This window comes from Ursus arctos, unplaced genomic scaffold (genome assembly GCF_023065955.2).
Source record: "Ursus arctos isolate Adak ecotype North America unplaced genomic scaffold, UrsArc2.0 scaffold_22, whole genome shotgun sequence".
Lineage (NCBI taxonomy): Eukaryota > Metazoa > Chordata > Mammalia > Carnivora > Ursidae > Ursus > Ursus arctos.
The window spans coordinates 40,232,148-40,250,990 of NW_026622897.1; the positions used below are offsets into that span (position 1 = coordinate 40,232,148).

General features: G+C 39.5%; 1 protein-coding gene across 1 annotated transcript in view; it reads right to left on the reverse strand.

Annotated features, from left to right (window-relative positions):
• The window catches only part of LOC125281621 (glutamate carboxypeptidase 2), a 93,256-nt gene that overhangs the window by 9,122 nt on the left and 65,291 nt on the right, over positions 1 to 18,843 (reverse strand). The window contains exons 14-18 of the mRNA XM_057316891.1: positions 14,535 to 14,626; positions 12,865 to 12,955; positions 9,321 to 9,585; positions 8,960 to 9,041; positions 4,244 to 4,336 (exon numbers count right to left, since the gene is read on the reverse strand). Coding sequence (XP_057172874.1) covers positions 4,244 to 4,336; positions 8,960 to 9,041; positions 9,321 to 9,585; positions 12,865 to 12,955; positions 14,535 to 14,626 — 623 coding nt within the window. The remainder of the gene's footprint in view (positions 1 to 4,243; positions 4,337 to 8,959; positions 9,042 to 9,320; positions 9,586 to 12,864; positions 12,956 to 14,534; positions 14,627 to 18,843) is intronic.

Below are 18,843 nucleotides of genomic sequence, written 5' to 3' on the forward strand. Positions count from 1 at the left end.
CTTTGTTCATTTTCTGCGTAGGTGATCTATCTATTCCTGATAGTGGACTGTTGAGGTCCCTTACTATTACCATATTTTTATCTATATGTCTCTTTATTCTGGTTAAGAGTTGGCTTATGTATCTTGCTGCTCCCCTGTTGGGGGCATATATATTTATAATTGTCATAGCCACTCGCTGGATACGTCTTTTAAGAATAATATAGTGCCCTTCTGTGTCTCTAACTATAGTCTTTAGTTTAAAATCCAATCTGTCTGAGATGAGAATTGCTACCTCAGCTTTCTTTTGAGGTCCATTTGCGTGAAAGATGGTACTCCATCCCTTAACTTTCAGTCTGAATGTATCTTTGGGTTCAAAATGAGTCTCTTGTAGACAGCAAATGGTTGGGTCAGTTCTTATTATTCAATCTGCAACCCTGTAGCATTATGGGAAATTTTAAGCCATTCACATTGAGACTGAATACTGAGAAAAATGATTTTAATGATGCCATGTTGCCAGTAAAGTCTTTGTTTGTATCGGTTGTGACTTTCTGTTCTGTATCACCCTTGGGGCCTTTTTACCTTTATAGAACCCCCCCTTAATATCTCCTGTAGGGCTTGTTTCATGGTTACAAAATTGGTTAATGATTGGCGATTCTGGAAGGTCTTTATTTCTCCATCAATTCTGAATGACAGCCTTGCTGGATAAAGGATCCTTGGCTGCATGTTTTTCTATGAAAGAGATTTAAAAATGCCCCTCCCCCACCCTTTCTGTCATTCCAGGTCTGTGTAGACAGGTCTGACGTAATTCTGAAACCCTTGCGTTGGTAAGTGAGAGATTTCTTTGCCCTGGCCACTTTCAATACTGTATCCTTGGATGTAATATTTGCGAATATGCACTATGACGTGATGTGCTGTAGGTTTGCAGTGGTTGAGCTTGGGAGGGGTCCTCTCTGTCTGTTGGACAAGAATGTCTGTTTCGGGGCGCCTGGGTGGCACAGCGGTTAAGTGTCTGCCTCCGGCTCAGGGCGTGATCCTGGCGTTACAGGATCGAGCCCCACGTCAGGCTCCTCCACTATGAGCCTGCTTCTTCCTCTCCCACTCCCCCTGCTTGTGTTCCCTCTCTCGCTGGCTGTCTCTATCTCTGTCAAATAAATAAATAAAATCTTTAAAAAAAAAAAAAGAATGTCTGTTTCCCTCGCTAGATTAGGGAAGTTTTCAGCTACAATTTGTTCAAATATCTCTTCTAGACCTCTGTTTTTCTCCACCCCCTTGGGGATGCCGATGATTCTGACATTGGAACATTTCATGGAGTCAGTAATCTCCTGTAACCTACATTCCTGTGTGTGGATTTTTTGAGTCCCGATTCTATTCTAGCTTTCTCTTCTAGTAACCCATCCTTCAATTCGCTGATACGTACTTCTTCCTCATTCACCCTGGCCGTCAGAGCCTCTAGTTTTGACAGCATTTGGCTCAGAATTTTTAATTTCTGCCAGGTTCACTCTCATTTCTTCCCTTAGAGATTCTACATTCTCATTAACATTTTCGTTAATACTTTTTTCAAGTCTACACATCATCTTGACCATTATTACTCTGAACTCCATTTCTGATAATTTGGTTATCTCCATATCCATTAGTTCTGTGGCATAGGCCACAGACTCATTGTCTTGTCTTTGCTGGGGGGGACTTCTCCTTCTCGTCATTTTGATGAGGAGAAGTTGCGGGGTTGTCCAGAGCCCAAATTATTGACCGGGACCCAGACCATGCGCCCTTGTTTTATAGGGATCTTAGGGATGTGGGCTGCTTAATTTTTCAGCCTGCCTTCTGGGGGAGGGGCCTGCCGCTCTGATAGTCAGGCAACCCTTTTTGGGTAGAGTCTCCTTGTCCCCTGCGAGGGGGGATGGGGATGGGCACACTGTGAGCCGGTATTTCCAGGCTTTGGTTCTTTGGCAGCTTTCCCTGGCATTTTGCTATGCCTCTTCTGAGAGTCAGAGTAGCAGTGGCCGAATCTCAGCCTCTGTCTCAGAACAGAGGGTTCACGGGCCATTCTCCACTGATGTTCTGACCACTTTAACTCTGTTTCTGCTGCTGCTGCTCAACCCTGCAGCGTCCCGGGATGTGCGCCCCACACCCGGCATCCCAGCCCTCACTTCCAGGGCCGGAGCGTCTCTGTCCTTTGTGTTTCTAATACCACCAGCTGCCTGTTGCCCCCGTGCTTCCCGGAGCTCCCGGTCTCAGTTTGGTTCCAGTGAGTGCACCGGAGGTCTGTGAAAGTCTGGTGGCATGCGTTCCCCCGCTCACGGTCTCAGTCTGCTCTCTCGTGGGCGCTGGTCCACGAGTCTGCCCACTCCCCCGTGCAGGTGGCTACCACTTTCTGGCGCCCAAACATGGCGTCTCCTGCTCCCTTCCGTTTATCTTCTGATATCTGTGGGCAGTTTCATGGCTCCCTGCTTCGTACCTCAATACTCAGTGCTGGAGATGTTCATTTGTAGAGATCCAGATGTATCTTCCTGCGTCTCAGGCTGATTCCGTGGATGTTTAGGCAGGTCTGGTACCTATCCAGCTCAACTCAGGGGACTGGCTGAAAAAGGGGTCCCCTACTCCTCCGCCATCTTAACCCAACCCCTGATTCATAGCATTTTTAATTTCTGCCAGATTTGCTCTCATTTCCACCCATGGGGATTCTATATCCTTGTTAGTATTTTTGTTAATATTTTTTCAAGCCTACACATCATCTTGACCATTGTTACTCTGAACTCCATTTCTGACAATTTGGTTATATCCATATCCATCAGTTCTGTGGCACAGGCTACAGTTTCTGTCTCCTTTTTTGCTGTGGATTCCTCCTCCTGGTCATTCAGATTAGGAGAGGTTGAGGGATGCCCAGAGCCCAAGTTATTGACCAGGAACCAGGCAATGTGCACTTGTTTTATAGGGACTTAAGGATGTGGGCTTCCTGATTTTTCAGCTTGCCTTCTGGGGGGGGGAGGAGCCTGCCATGCTGATATTCAGGCAACCCTGTTTGGGTAGAGTTGCCCTGTCCCCTGTGGGGGGGTGGGGTGGGGATGGGCACAATGTGAACTGGTATTTCCAGGGTTTTGTTCTCTGGAGGCTTTTGCTGGCAGTTTTCTGTGACTCTTCTGAGAGTCAGAGCAGCAGTGGCCATATCCTAGTTTCTGTCTCAGAACAGAGAGATCACAGTCTGCTCTCCACTGAGCTCTCATGGCCACTTTAATTCTGTTTATGTCAGTGCTGCTAAAAGCCCCACAGCGTCCTGGGTTGTGCGCCCCACAGCCACTCTCCTAGGGAGAGTCCCTGGGAGTGCTGGCAAGTTTCTGTCCTTTTTGCTTCTAACACCACCAGCTGTCCCCAGTTCCTGCATGCGCTCCTGAGCTCCTTGTCTCAATCTGGTTGCACATGCTCCTGATCACCAGATTTCAGTCTAACTCAAGTGTGCACTCCTGAGCTCTGGTTTTCAGTCTGGTTCCAGTGAGCACTCCAGAACTCCGGTTTTCAGTATGGTCACACAGGCGTTCCACGGCTCCCGGTCTTAATCTGCTTTCTTGTGGGTACCAGTCCACGAATCCACCTGCTCCCCAGTGCAAGTGCCTACTGCTTCCCAGTGCCTGAACATGGTGGAAGTGTCCTTCCCCTTCCATTTATCTTCCAATACCTGTGCACGGATTCACGGCTCCCCGCTTGGTACCTTAATACTCAGTGCCGGAGATGTTCATTTGTAGAGATCCTGATGTATCTTCCTACATCTCAGGCTGATTTCATGGGTGTTCAGGATGATCTGGTAGATACCCAGCTCGATTCAGGGGACTAGCTGAAAAAAGGTCCCCTACTCCTCTGCCATCTTTTTTCTTCCTCACATTTTTTACATTTTACATATATTTATTATGTCTTATGTGTATACATACATAAGTCAAATATATTTAAAATGAGAGCGGGGCTAAAATTATATAAACCATATATAAGCATGATTTTATAACTAACCAACGGAATTGGGGTGATTTTTATTTTCTACTTGTGACTTTGTTGATCTAAATTTCCTACAATGAACATATATTAAATTATAATCTGAAATAAAAAAGATATAAAAAGAAAATGTAGCAATCATATTACATTATATGAAGAAATAATACATCATTTGCTATATATATTTTGAAATTTCTATTTGCTTACAAAAAATCAACTATATTTTTTCTGCAGTGCAAAAAATAAGAAAAAAGGATATAATGAGGAGTCATATTTGCATTCTTACCTATAGAAAGGCCTGTCTGGTAATCCTAAAGGATCAATAAATGCTCGTTCCAAAAACATCAGCTGATCATTCATAATTCTCAATAATATTGGGCTAAGTAAGAAAACAAATACAGATGTCACTTCATGAGAAAGCATGCACTGCACAGCAAAGTAAAAATTCACAAAAAAACTAAACATAAGTAATACATCTTAAGTCCCTATGATATGCAAATTAAGAAACTAGCCCACACAGTTACATTTTTAAAATCCTATAAAATACTATTCTGCTGAGGCTTATAATACCACAGAAAGTTATATGTGCCAGTTGAAAAAGTCAACAATACTTTTTATTTATATTGAACTAATTAATTGACAAACCTAGGTATTTAAATATAGGCAAGACATTTTTTATCTAAGGATCCTAATAATCTACTTAAAGAAGTGATTTTGATATTGAGTGGGATAGTCTATTAATGCTTAGTAGGGTTCCTGGAAAATTATACTAATTTACCAAATGATAGCCAATGTTTTTATTTTATTTTATTATTATTAAAGCCAAATGTCCTAGAAAATCATAATCTATGTCCATAAGGTCCTTTTCCAGAGGGAGGAAACATCATAGTTTTTAAGGACAGAAAATCAAATTCAGAGAATACATGGTGTTTTGAATCTCCTTAAGATTTATTTCTCATTGTTGATTTACTTTTATTTTTTTACCCACACAAAAATTTGGAGAGTACTGTAAAGTATAAGGGAAAAAAATCCCATATTCACCCCAGGATGACAGTTATTATACTACCTGGTTTACTTTGAGTTTTTCTCTACATTTGTTCAATAAAAATGTAATCAAACTTTATTTACAATTTTAAATATTTTTTGTTTACTTCACATTTTATTGTAAATATCTTACATTATATTTTCTTTATAATCAACTATTTTATGCTTCTAAAATGTTCAAATTGGCAGACATCTGATTTTTTAGTAATTTCTCTCCTCTTAGGTATTAACCATTTTGAATTATTTGGTATTTTTTAAATAAACTATTTTTATTTTTTAATTAAAAACTTTTTAAAAGAGATAGCAGGAGCAGGGGAAGAGTTGAATAGGGGCAGAAAGAGAGAGAATCTTCAGCAGGCTCCAAGCCCAGCATGGAACCTGACACGTGGATCCGTCCCTCTCACGACCCTGAGATCATGACCTGAGCCAAAATCATTTGGATGTTTAGCCCCTTGAATTGTTTGGTATTATAATTCATATCTTTCTCTGAGAAGCCCTTTTTTCTCTCCAAACTTGAAACTCTTTCCTGATGAAAATGGCCAAGAAATGGAAATAGTACGGCCAAGTCTAAGAACCTATATATGGCTCTTGAAACTTTAACAGTATGTATTTATGCTTTTCAAAAAAGCTTTTATTTTTTATTAATTTTTTTCAAAAAGGTTTTTAAAACAATTCACAATGCTATCAGAAAAGTGTGAGAGCAGGGGGATAGTTAAGATGGCAGAGGAGTAGGGGACCCCTTTTTCAGCCGGTCCCCTGAGTCGAGCTGAATAGGTACCATACCAGCCTAAATAACCACAGAATCAGCCTGAGATTCAGGAAGATACATCTGGATCTCTACAAATGAACATCTCCAGCACTGAGTATTGATGTACGAAGAGGGGAGCCATGAACCGCACACAGATATCGGAAGATAAACGGAAGGTGGAGGGAGCCGCCGTGTTCGAGAGGAAGACATAAAAAGATGGAAAGATATTCCATGCTCATGGATCGGAAGAATTAGCATAGTTAAAATGTCCATGCTACCCAGTGCAATCTACACTTTCAATGCTATCCCGATCAAAATACCGAGGACATTTTGCAAAGATCTGGAACAAATAGTCCTTAAATTTGTATGGAACCAGAAAAGGCCCCGAATCTCCAAGGAACTGTTGAAAAGGAAAAAACAAAGCTGGGGGCATCACAATGCCGGATTTCGAGGTATACTACAAAGCTGTGATCACAAAGACAGCATGGTACTGGCACAAAAACAGACACATAAACCAATGGAACAGAATAGAGAGCCCAGAGATGGACCCTCGGCTCTTTGGGCAACTAATCTTTGATAAAGCAGGAAAAAACATCCGGTGGGAAAAAGGCAGTCTCTTCAATAAATGGTGCTGGGAAAATTGGACAGCTACATGCAAAAGAATGAAACTTGACCACTCTCTCACACCATACACAAAAATAAACTCCAAATGGATGAAAGACCTTGATGTGAGACAGGAATCCATCAAAATTCTAGAGGAGAACATAGGCAGCAACCTCTACGACATCGGCCAAAGCAACCTTTTTCATGATACATCCCCAAAGACAAGAGAAACAAAAGATAAAATGAATTTATGGGACTTCATCAAGATTAAAAGTTTCTGCACAGCCAAGGAAACAGTCAGAAAAACTAAGAGGCAGCCCACGGAATGGGGGAATATATTTGCAAATGACACTACAGATAAAGGACTGGTATCCAAGATCTACAAAAAACTTCCCAAACTCAATACATGAGAAACAAATAAACAAATCAAAAAATGGGCAGAAGATATGAACAGACACTTTTCCAATGAAGACATACAAATGGCTAACAGACACATGAAAAAATGTTCAAAATCATTAGCCATCAGGGAAATTCAAATCAAAACCACACTGAGATACCACCTTACACCAGTTAGAATGGCAAAAATAGACAAGGCAAGAAACAACAATTGTTGGAGAGGATGTGGAGAAAGGGGATCCCTCCTACATTGTTGGTGGGAATGCAAGTTGGTACAGCCACTCTGGAAAACAGTGTGGAGGTCCCTTAAAAAGTTAAAAATTGAGCTACCCTATGATCCAGCCATTGCACTACTGGGTGTTTACCCCAAAGATACAGACGTAGTAAAGAGAAGGGCCATTTGCACTCCAATGTCCATAGCAGCATTATCCACAATAGCTAAATCGTGGAAGGAACCGAGATGCCCTTCAACAGATGACTGGATTAAGAAGTTGTGGTCCATATATACAATGGAATATTACTCAGCTATCAGAAAGAACGAGTTCTCAACATTTGCTACAACATGGACAGCACTGGAGGAGATAATGCTAAGTGAAATAAGTCAAGCAGAGAAAGACAACTATCATATGATTTCTCTCATCTATGGAACATAAAAACTAGGAAGATCTGTGGGAGAAGAAAGGGATAAAGGGGGGTAATCAGAAGGGGGAATGAAACATGAGAGACTATGGACTATGAGAAACAAACTGAAAGCCTCAGAGGGGAGGGGGATGGGGGAATGGGATAGACCGGTGATGGGTAGTAAGGAGGGCACGTATTGCATGGTGCACTGGGTGTTATACACAACTAATGAATCATTGAGCCTTACATCGGAAACCGGGGATGTACTGTATGGTGACTAACATAATATAATAAAAAATCATTAAAAAAAAAAAGTGTGAGAGCATCTGCTCCAGGGCACCATCTGGTGCAATGTGTACAAGCAAGTTTTAAATCATTAGTAAGTTGATATGAAGACAGCATAAGGTTATTTTGAAAATAGTATGATGTTATTTTCATCTGTATTTTTTAAACAGTAGTGAATTTGAATTTTTTTTTAACTGTTTCTATACAGGTAGTGTCTTCTTTTTTAATTGTCTTGCCAATTGCCAACATTTTCAGCTTGTTCTTTTGGATTTTCTTTCCAATTTTCAAAAAATATTTTTATAATGTTTATATTATAAACATGATTATAAATAAACATTATTATGCTGGAAAAGAGGTTTCCCAGTCTTCTATCTTTGCTATTGATGATTAACTTTCATATTATTAGCCATTTCAGTGTTCTCAAACCTGACTGTTTTGTCATTTCCCTATTGCTTTTAAACTTGGAATTTGACTTCCAAGAAATTTCAACTTTTAGTAAAGAATTCTTCTACAACCATTGCTTACGTTTGCAAGCAATGTCAAGTGAGATTCTGAACTCACTTTCTTATCAGTTCCTAGAAGAGCTTAAACAACATTATTGTTGAATATGGACTGTCTGCTCTTATCTTTCTATGTATTTTTGCATCAGTCCCCAAGAAGTTTATATTTTTATCATCATAGCAGGCTTCATATACAATTGATGTTCCCTCTCAAAATTCCACTTTAAAAGAAGTTCCTTAATACCCTCACATTATGTTTCTCCCATCTTAAAGTTCTATTCCAATTATGTTTACTTTGGTGATTTCACACAGGATTAATCCTAAATGCTTAATTTTGGGAGAAAACTGGCTTCTCAATACTTGTTATTCTGGAGAAAGAATTTTACCAGGTGGAAGTGGAAATATTGGAGGAACTCTGGAGGTAATGACATTAAGAAGACAAAGAAAAGAAGGTGTGCTCTGAAAATGGGAGAATTAGTTGAAGTATGATGGACAATGAAAGAACAAGAGACAAAGCTAGAAAAAGCTGGGGTCACACAGCGGAGGACCTTCAGTGCTAAGGTGGGAATTTTGTAACTAATAGCTGGTAGTTAAGGAGACACTGGCATTTCTCAGTACATGGCTGCCACTCAGAAAGTTAGAGATGGGTCTTAGAGAGATATGGCAGCCCTGTACAGGATGCCTTACAGTGGAGAGACAGAAGGGAGCAAAACATTTTCCAAAGATATTTCAGCAACAAAGATGTAATTAGTATCTCTTTTTCATTGTATCTATCACAGGCATAACTTAAAAAAGTAGAACATACTTGTTTTTGTCCAAGTCTTGAAGTCTCTCACTGAACTTAGAAGCAATTTCTGTAAAGTTCTTCACAGCAGAGAAAAGTGAATCTGAAATAGAAATTGGGGCCTAATGGCATTGTCCTATGGCTTATGCAAAGGGAACAATATAGGAAGCTGTTTGTCCTCTTCTGCATTTACACAGTATTTATATTTTATATATTACAAGAGAAGCATCAGTGAAATGGCACATACATTTATAGATGTAAACAAAGTATCTGATCACATGGACTGGCAATAAATAATAAGGGCACTAAGGCAGATCATAACATTTCAGAGATTAATTGAAACACACAGATAATGAATTTTGAAAGAGGAAGTGTAGCATACCAAATGACACACTGTATGTTTTCATTTCTTGTGGATGTTTCATTGAAATATTGTAGATTTTGTCAGCATACTTTCTCAAAACTATAGCATAATCTCGACAGTCAAATGGGAGCACTATGGAATTGGCTAGTTCAAATACCATCCCTCCTCGAACCTGGGCCACAGTGAGGTGATACTTAAAAGTTGGATCATAAAACTTTTCCACCAATTCATATGTTTCATAGACACTGTGATACAATGGATAGCTCCTGAATTTGTTTGTTGCCTACAAAAAACAAACAAACAAAACACACAAAAACCAAAATATATTTCTTGTAAGATAGCTTATAATAAAATGTATAGTACAATATTTACTATTAATACTAGTAAAACTGTTTTGGTCAGTAATGAATAAAGGAATGTATTTAAGAACCTCAATAAGCCACTTAATAAGGGGTTAATATTATAATATTAAAATATACCCCAGATTTGTAATTTAAAAATATGTGTACATAACATAAATGATAGTATAAAAATTATCTGGAAAGACCTAACAGTTTTGCCTTCAAGGATACAGGAGATGTGAAAACGTTTCTGAAACAAAGACAAGATAATATTGCATTTCAGTACAAACAATTTAAGAAGACAAGGAATTGTTGGAGGCAATTGTAAATGAACATTACACAATATTATATAGGGTAATGCTGCAAATTGTTAATGATTAAAATTCCACAAATGGATGATTCTCTGGCAAACAGCATGCGGAAACATGAAGAGTCCATGCAGTGAGGAATTCAGTAGTGGATCCAAAATCTCACGAAGGAGAGAGAAGGAATGCTCAGACATATGAAGACACCAAGAACATACACAAAAGGCAAGAGACAAGGAGTTTTCAAACAATGAATTGCTGATTTATGCCTTTTGCCTGCCTTAGTTAGTTGTTTACTTTTTTATTAATATAGAAGAACACTATATAGTGGTGTGTTGAAGAGGCTAGGATTCTAAAATTAGACAGCTAGAGTTTGAATTCAGGCTTTAGGATTTATTACCAAATAACTTTGAGTGGTTATTAACCCAAAGATTATTAGCTTTTCTTTACTGTAGTATTCTCATGAGTAAAGCATAGATAATATTAATATCTACCCTCACCCCACCCCCATCTAAGCCTGCCTGAGTCCTACCCCAGTGGTAGGATTAAAGATTTCCTGTCTGGAGAGAATAACTAGTCCAAGAGAAAAGACCTATAGATTCTCAGTTGTCACTTCCCCATGAAGCATCTAGAACAGGCACTCTCAATCATTCTTCTCTGAAGCTTCCCACTTGACAAGGGCCACCCTTGCATACAGGGCTTTGGTCAGCTTTTTATGGACTAATTCCTAAATAAGACAGGTTGCCAAAGATGACCAAGCATTTGAAAACAGCCTATGACTTGAAAGGTACAGACCAAACACACAAACTAAAAGAAAATCACTCAAGAGTAAGGATGTACTGCATGGAATGAAGGGAAACTTTAATAACAGTAATAATTCTCCCTCCACTCTGCAGCTCCCCCTGCTGTGCTCTTTCTCTCTCTCTAACAAATAAATAAAATCTTTTAAAAAATAGCTCAAAAAAGACAAAATAGGAAGAAGTGATCAAAGGGAAAAGCATTCCCTCCAACTGTAAGACATGTTTCCAGACCAAAGGGCCCATTCTGTACCCAGCCCACTGTAAGGAAAAATGGCATAACCAAGGCACAGACATACACCAAGGACCACATGGAACATACTAAAACCTTCCTTTAAAAAAAACATGGTACTGGTATGGATACAGATACATAGATCAATGAATGAAATAGAATACAGAGCCCAGAAATAAATCCATACATATGTGGTCATTTAATCTATGACAAAGGAAGCAAGAATGACACAGTGGGGAAATGACAGCCTCTTCAATAAATAGTGCTGGGAAAACTGGACTGCTACATGCAGAAGAATGAAACTGGACCAGTTTCTTACCCCATATACAAAAAATAAATTCAAAATTGATGAAAGACTTGAACTGAAGACCTGAAATATTAAAACTCTTGGAAGAAAACATGAGCACTAAGCTCTTTGACATGGCCTTAGCAATATTCTCTTGAACCAGCCTCCTCCAGCAAGGGCAGCAAAAGCTAAAATATACACATGGGACTACATCAAAATAAAAAGCTTCTGCACAGCAAAGAAAACATCAACAAAAGGAAAAGGCAACCTACTGAGCAAGATAATCATACATTCATTAAGGATTTATTTTCCCAAATAGTTAAAGAACTTGCACAACTCTGTATCAAAAATACAAAAAAATCTGATTAAAAACTGGGCAGAGGTAAAAAAAAAAACTGGGCAGATGATTTGAATAGACATTTTTACAAAGAAGACACACAGATGGCCAACAGGTACATAAAAAATGTTCAACATCACTAACCATCAGAGAAATGCAAATCAAAATCACAATGAGATATCACATCACACCTGGAAGATTGGCTATTATCAAAGAGGCAAAATATAACAAGTGTTGTGGAGGTTGTGGAGAAAAGGAACCCTCATGCACCCTTGGTGGGAATGCAAACTGCTGAAGCTGCTGTGGAAAACAGTAAGGAGATTCCTCAAAAATTTAAAAATAGAACTACCATACAATCCAGCAGTTCCACTGCTGGGTATTTATCTGAAGACAATGAAAACATCAATTCAAAGAGATACAAGCATTCCTATGTTCACTGCATTATTTACAATAGCCAAGATATGGAAGTAGCCTAATTGTCCATTAATAGGTGAACACACACACACACACACACACGCATATATGTATATGTATAAGCACACACACAGAGGAATATTACTCAGCCATAAGAAAGAATGAAATCTTGCCATTTGCAATATGGATGGACCTAGAGAGTAACTTGCCAAGTGACATAAGTCAGAGAAAGATGAATACCACACAATTCCTTATACGTGGGATCTAAAAAAAACAAAAACAAATGAACACATAAAACAAGAACAGACTACAGATACAAAAAACAAACTGCTGTTGCTTACCAGAGAGGGGAGGGGTTAAAGGGTAGGGAAAATAGGTGAAGGGGGTTAAGAGGTACAAACTTTCAGTGATAAAATAATTAAGTCCTGGAGGTGTAAAGTACAGCACTAGAAATATAGTCAATAATATTGTAATAACTTTGCATATCAATAGATGGTTACTAGATATTGTGGGGATCATTTTGTAATCTATAAAAATCCTGAATCACTATGATGCACACCTGAAACTAATAAGATATTGAATGCCAATTATATTTCAATAAAAGGAAAAAATCAGAGCCAAGGGATCAGGGATCAAATAGCACCAAATTTCTCAACAGCAATCCTGAAGGCTGGAACACACTGAGGGATGAGTTCAGAATTCTGAGGATATTTTTTGAGGGCTTTTACTTCTGTTTCAAATTCCTCTATTTCTCTAGGGCTTATGTCACTCCCCCTTTTAAATTCAGAATTATTTGTTTAAGATAAAATATATTCATAAGTAATCTTGAAAAACGTACTGACAGACTTACCCAATTTTTAGTGTACCGTGCTCTGCCTGAAGCAATTCCAAGTCTTTGGAAGAACACTTCAAAGTCATTACCAGATCCCAATTTACTAATCCTTTTAGGGATAAAATAAGAGATTATCTGAGTAGTTTCTTCAGTGAGTATAAATTAAAGATTAATTAAACTCCATTCTTGTTCTTATAAATATAATTTTTCTTTATAAAAGTCATGTCAGACAAGCAACAACAACAAAAACTGATTGACAAGAATATCAGTCCTGATCACAAAATATCTACTTCCATAAGAGTGTTTTGGGTAGTAACGACCATTGCTTTTTTGGGTTCCTGGACCCAATTCCAACATGTGGATGGGGATGTTTGGTGTTTCCCCATACCAACGACAAGCAAAGCTCTGGGACACCAGCTGGGTGGTGTCCTCCAATTCAACTCAATTCTGAGACTGAAGGTAGCACCAGATTCCACAGGTGAAGGACTCAGTCCCACAAAACTGTCCCTCCACTGATTTCAGAAGCCAACAACAAAGAAGATAACAAACCCAGGTTTTTATTTATGTTTCTGACCAACAGGCTACAGATTGGAGATTCCCAAGTTCCCTTTCTTGCATTCAACTAATTTGCTAGAGCTGTTTCCAGAATCCAGAGAATCATTTTACTTACTAGATCACTGGTTTACTATAAAAGGATATAACTTGGGAGAAGCCAGATGGAGGAGGTGCAGAGGGCAAGGTGTGGGAAAAGGTACAGAGCTATCCATGCCCTCCCCAGGGGTGCCACACCACTCTGCTTTAAATTCCATGTATCCACCAACGTGGAAGGTCTCTGAATCCTGTCTCCATGGGTTTGTATGGAGGCTTCATTACAAAGGCATGTAATGAAGATTGATTCAACCTCTGCTCATGGGGTGGGACTGAAAGTCCTAACCCTCTAAGTATATGGTTGGTTCTCCTGGCCATCAGTCCCCATCCTTACGTGCGGTCCAAAGGTCACCCTGCTAACATAACAAGAGACATGCTGTCTCTTTCATCACTTAGAACATTCTAAAGATTTTAGGAGCTCTCTGTGACATGAAAGGGGCCAAAAATTGAATATATACTTCCTACTATAAATCATTTAATCACAATTACATAAGTTACTTTTTTTAAAGATTAAGTTGTAAAATATTTGCCCTCAATTTATTTTATCATCTGTATTTGTTGTTCATGATAAAGTTAAAAGAAGCACAAGTTTGATTAGATAATTCAGATGTAAATCCTATCTTAATAATTTTTAATTATTCATACTCTAGATAGGTATAATCTTATCTATAATCAATCTATGTCTCTGAGATATTTATTCCTCTAACCCAACCAATATTGAAATGATGCCTGTATTTTTTTTACAGTAACCAAAATATTTTTTAACTGTATGATATTCAGAAAAAAGAAAATGTATTGAGTAACAAGGGGACAGAAGTGAGAGGGGAACTACTTTCCACCACTATAACTTTTGATTTATGGACCATGCATATATATTGTCTGCTCAAAAAAGAACCATAGCCTATAGATTTAACTTCAAGACACATAGTAATATTTTATTCGTGAACCAAAGCGTTGCCTTCTCTTTATCATTGAAAGAAAATACACTTTGATTCAACCCAATCCCATACTATATCTAGTAGAGAGTCTTGGTTATTTACCTGGGCATGCCACTGAACTCCTGTGAAGGACTTTTTCCATTCCAGCTCTCATAGAGAGATTTACCTTCAAACCCTTCATCAGGGCTTTGGAGCTACACAAATTAAAAGGGAAAAAAAGAAAATACTTATAAATCAGATATTTTAAAATTTAAATGTCCATTAACCAGGGAATGAATAACTATATTCAGCAAAGCACGTGATACAATTTACACATAAGCTGTAATTAAGAATTACAATAATGAGTTTCTGACAATAGGGGAAAATGTTCATGCTATTATATTTAAATGTGACAATCATAAAAAATACATGCAGTGTATGGAAAAGAAGGCCAAATTATTACCAAGCCAGTGTATGTAAATGAATGGTCATATTGTAAGATTTTTTAGTCTATTTTTTCTGAATTGATGGAGGCTGTTCTCAAAAACACATTTCTCTCCTCTTATAAAAAAAAATGAAAGGAAGCAAGATGATTAACAGAATGTATTTCTTTTAATATTGCGTCTTGCCAGTGAGGTTGCATAAATCATTAAATAATATATATTAAAAACAAATGAATTAATATTTTATTTAATTGAGTATTTATTGTAATTGTGTTAAATATTGGACTTTAAATACATTTTCTGATTTTACAGATGAGAAAACCAAGGAAAAAAACATGATCTATTATTGAGTTCTAGACTATTCCTGAAATTAGATGTTATGCTTCAAACATTTCACAAACTAAACTTTAGTTAATGTTCCATCAACTATTTACAGGTTATTCACTATACATTATATGTATACAATGTTTTTATTTTATACTTAATAAAAGCCCTACGTTCTATTTTCCAAAAATTCAATTTTTAAAAGTTTATAGAGTACCTATGTCATTTAAGACTTTGTGTGAATGCCAGGGATACGAAGCTTAATAAGACACATTAGATACTCTCTATGAGTAGGAACTGCAAGTAAAAATGTGGAATTTAATGTGCTAGGTGCAAAGGTCTATGGGAACACACATAAATTTGCATAAGCATGAGAAGAGAGTCAGAACTTAGGTTAACAAAAATTATATTATTTACATCTTAATTTACAAAATATGAATAAATAAGGAACAGAAGAATTTCACTCAAGTTTATAAATTGACACAAAATTTTGATATAAGGGACAGCACTGTTCCATTTATTCTAAGAAATGCACATTTAGAACAGTGTAGAAATATAGAACTAAATTCTCAGTTTATCCTGCAAATGTAAAATGCTAGGAATCACTCTCCCCAAATAAATAAAACATAATAAAACAAACTCCAAAACAGTCAAACATCACAAAATTTCAAATCTGACCTAGAGAGTAGTGTTTTTGCAAATGTCCCCGGGTGCCACCAAACCAGCCAGTAAACAAATATAACTGCCGAGCTTCCTTAGCACTTACCTTAAATTACATGAATGGTGAAAATTCTCAGAAACACCCTGTTGCAGATACTTAAATTTTTACACACTTCATGGAAATTGATAAAACTGCAGACAAATGATTCAGCTCTTGAGTAATGACATGAATAGATTTTTTTCAAATTATTTTTTTTCTAATCCTAGAGGAGAAGCTAAGTTATAAGATTACATTCCATGCTTTTGAAACCAAAGGTTAATAACATTTAAGTCTTACTTAAAATCCTTTTCTGAAGGGGAATAGTTGTGTCTTCTTTGGTAATTATACTTCAACTGGTAATTCTATTAAACAGGCAAGTCTTTTTTTCCTTTCCACTTCAAATCAGGTAATTAGCAGTAAAACAAAGATCTGCCAAGCAACAACTTCATTATGATGAACCCTAGGCCTGGTGGACTGAGGATAAGGACAAGGGAAGTGAAGAGTTGCCTGACAGTCCCAGAGGAATTCGGGCACAATCTCTCCAGCAGGTTTGGGATCTTCTGCTGCTGTCAGAATTAAAAGAGGATGTCAGGGGGAGGGAGGGATGAGAGATGGAGAAAGAGTAGGGGGTCCCCTTTTTCAGCTGGTCCCCTGAATGGAGCTGGATATATATCAGACCATCCTGAACACCCATGGAATCAGCCTGAGACCCAGGAAGATACATCTGGATCTCTACAAGTGAACATCTCCAGCACTGAGTATTGAGGTACGAAGTGGGGAGCCGTGAATCCGCGCACAGATAACAGAAGAGAAATGGAAGGGGGAGGGAGCCTCTGCACTTGGGTGCCAGGAAGCGGTAGCCACCTGCACTGGGGAGCGGCCGGACTCACAGACGGGCACTGGCAAGAGAACAGACTGAGACCTTGAACCTGGGAACATGGGTGCGTCCAAACTGAAAACCTGTGCTCCAGAGTGTGCGCGAACGACACTGAAACAGGGAGCTCGGGAGCGTGTGTGGGGGCGGCTGGCAGCTGGCAGTGTTAGAAACACAAAGAATAGAGACATGCCGGCCCTGGAAGGAGGGCTGGGATGCTGGCTGCAGGGTTTTTAGCAGCACCAAAACAAAGAGAGTCAAAGAGGCCAGGAGAGCTCAGTGGAGAGCAGACTGAGATCTCTATGTTCTGAGACAGAGGCTAGGATACAGCCACTGCTGCTCTGACTCTCAGAAGAGTCACAGAAAACTGCCAGGGAAAGCTGCCAGAGAACAAAAGCCTGGAAATACCAGCTCATATTGTGCCCATTCCCATCCCCCCTTGCAGGGGACAGGGAGACTCCATCCAAACAGGGTTGCCTGAATATCAGCATGGCAGGCCCCTCCCCAGAAGGCAGGCTGAAAAATCAAGAAGCCCACATCCCTAAGGTCCCTATAAAACAAGTGCACACTGCCTGGATCCTGGTGAATAATTTGGGCTCTGGGCAACCCTGCAAACTCTCCTCATCAGAATGACAAGAAGGAGAAATCCCCCCCAAGCAAAGAAAAGATAATGAACCTGTGGCCTGAGCCACAGAACTGGTGGAAATGGATATAACCAAATTATCAGAAATGGAGATCAGAGTAACAATGGTCAAGATGATGTGTAGACTTGAAAAAATATTAATGAAAATATTAATAAGAATATAGAATCTCTAAGGGTGGAAATGAGAGTGAATCTGGCAGAAATTAAAAATGCTATGAATCAAATGCAGTCAAACCTAGACACTCTGACGGCCAGGATAAATGAGGCAGAAGAACGAATTAGTGAATTGGAAGATGGGATGGTAGAAGAGAAAGCTAAAACAGAAACTTGGCTCAAAAAAATCCAATCTGAGGAGGGGAGTTAAGATGGCAGAGGAGTAGGGGACCCCTTTTTCAGCCAGTCCCCTGAGTCGACTTGGATAGGTACCAGACCAGCCTGAACATCCATGGAATCAGCATGAGACGCAGGAAGATACGTCTGGATCTCTACAAATGAACATCTCCAGAGCTGAGTAGTGAGGTATGAAGCGGGGAGCCATGAAACCTCACACAGATATCAGAAGATAAAGGGAAGGCGGAGGGAGCCGCCACATTTGGGCACCAGGAAGCAGGAGCCAACTGCACAGGGGAGCGGGAGGACTCACGGACCGGCACCCGTGAGGGAGCAGACTGAGACCGTGAACCAGGAAACGGGTGCAAGACCAGTCTGAAAACTGCAGCTCCCATGCACTCACTGGAACAAGAATGAGACCGGGAGCTCCAGGAGCACGTGGGGATGGCTGGCGGCTGGCAGCTGGCGACTGGCGACTGGCAGTGTGAGAAACACAAGGGACAGAGACACGCCAGCTCTGGAAGTGAGGGCTGGGACACCGGGTATGGGGCGCACATCCCGGGATGCTGCAGGATTGAGCAGCACCAACAGAATCAGAGTTAAAGTGGCCAGAATATCAGTGGAGAACGGTCCGTGATCCCTCTGTTATGAGACAGAGGCTGAGATTAAGCCACTGCTGCTCTGATTCTCAGAAGAGGCACATCAAACCACCAGGGAAAGCCGCCAGAGAACAAAAGCCTGGAAATACCGGCTCACAGTGTGCCCATCCCCATCACTCCTCGCAGGGGACATGGAGACTCTACCCAAAAAGGGTTGCCTGAGTATCAGCGTGGCAGGCCCCTCCCCCAGAAGGCAGGCTGAAATATCAAGAAGCCCACATCCCTAAGATCCCTATAAAACAAGGCCACATGGCCTGGGTCCCGGTCAATAATTTGGGCTCTGAACAATGCCCCAACCTCTCCTCATCAAAATGACGAGAAGGAGAAGTCCCCCCCAGCAAAGACAAGACAATGAGTCTGTGGCCTATGCCACAGAACTAATGGATATGGAGATAACCAAATTATCAGAAATGGAGTTCAGAGTAACAATGGTCAAGATGATGTGTAGACTTGAAAAAA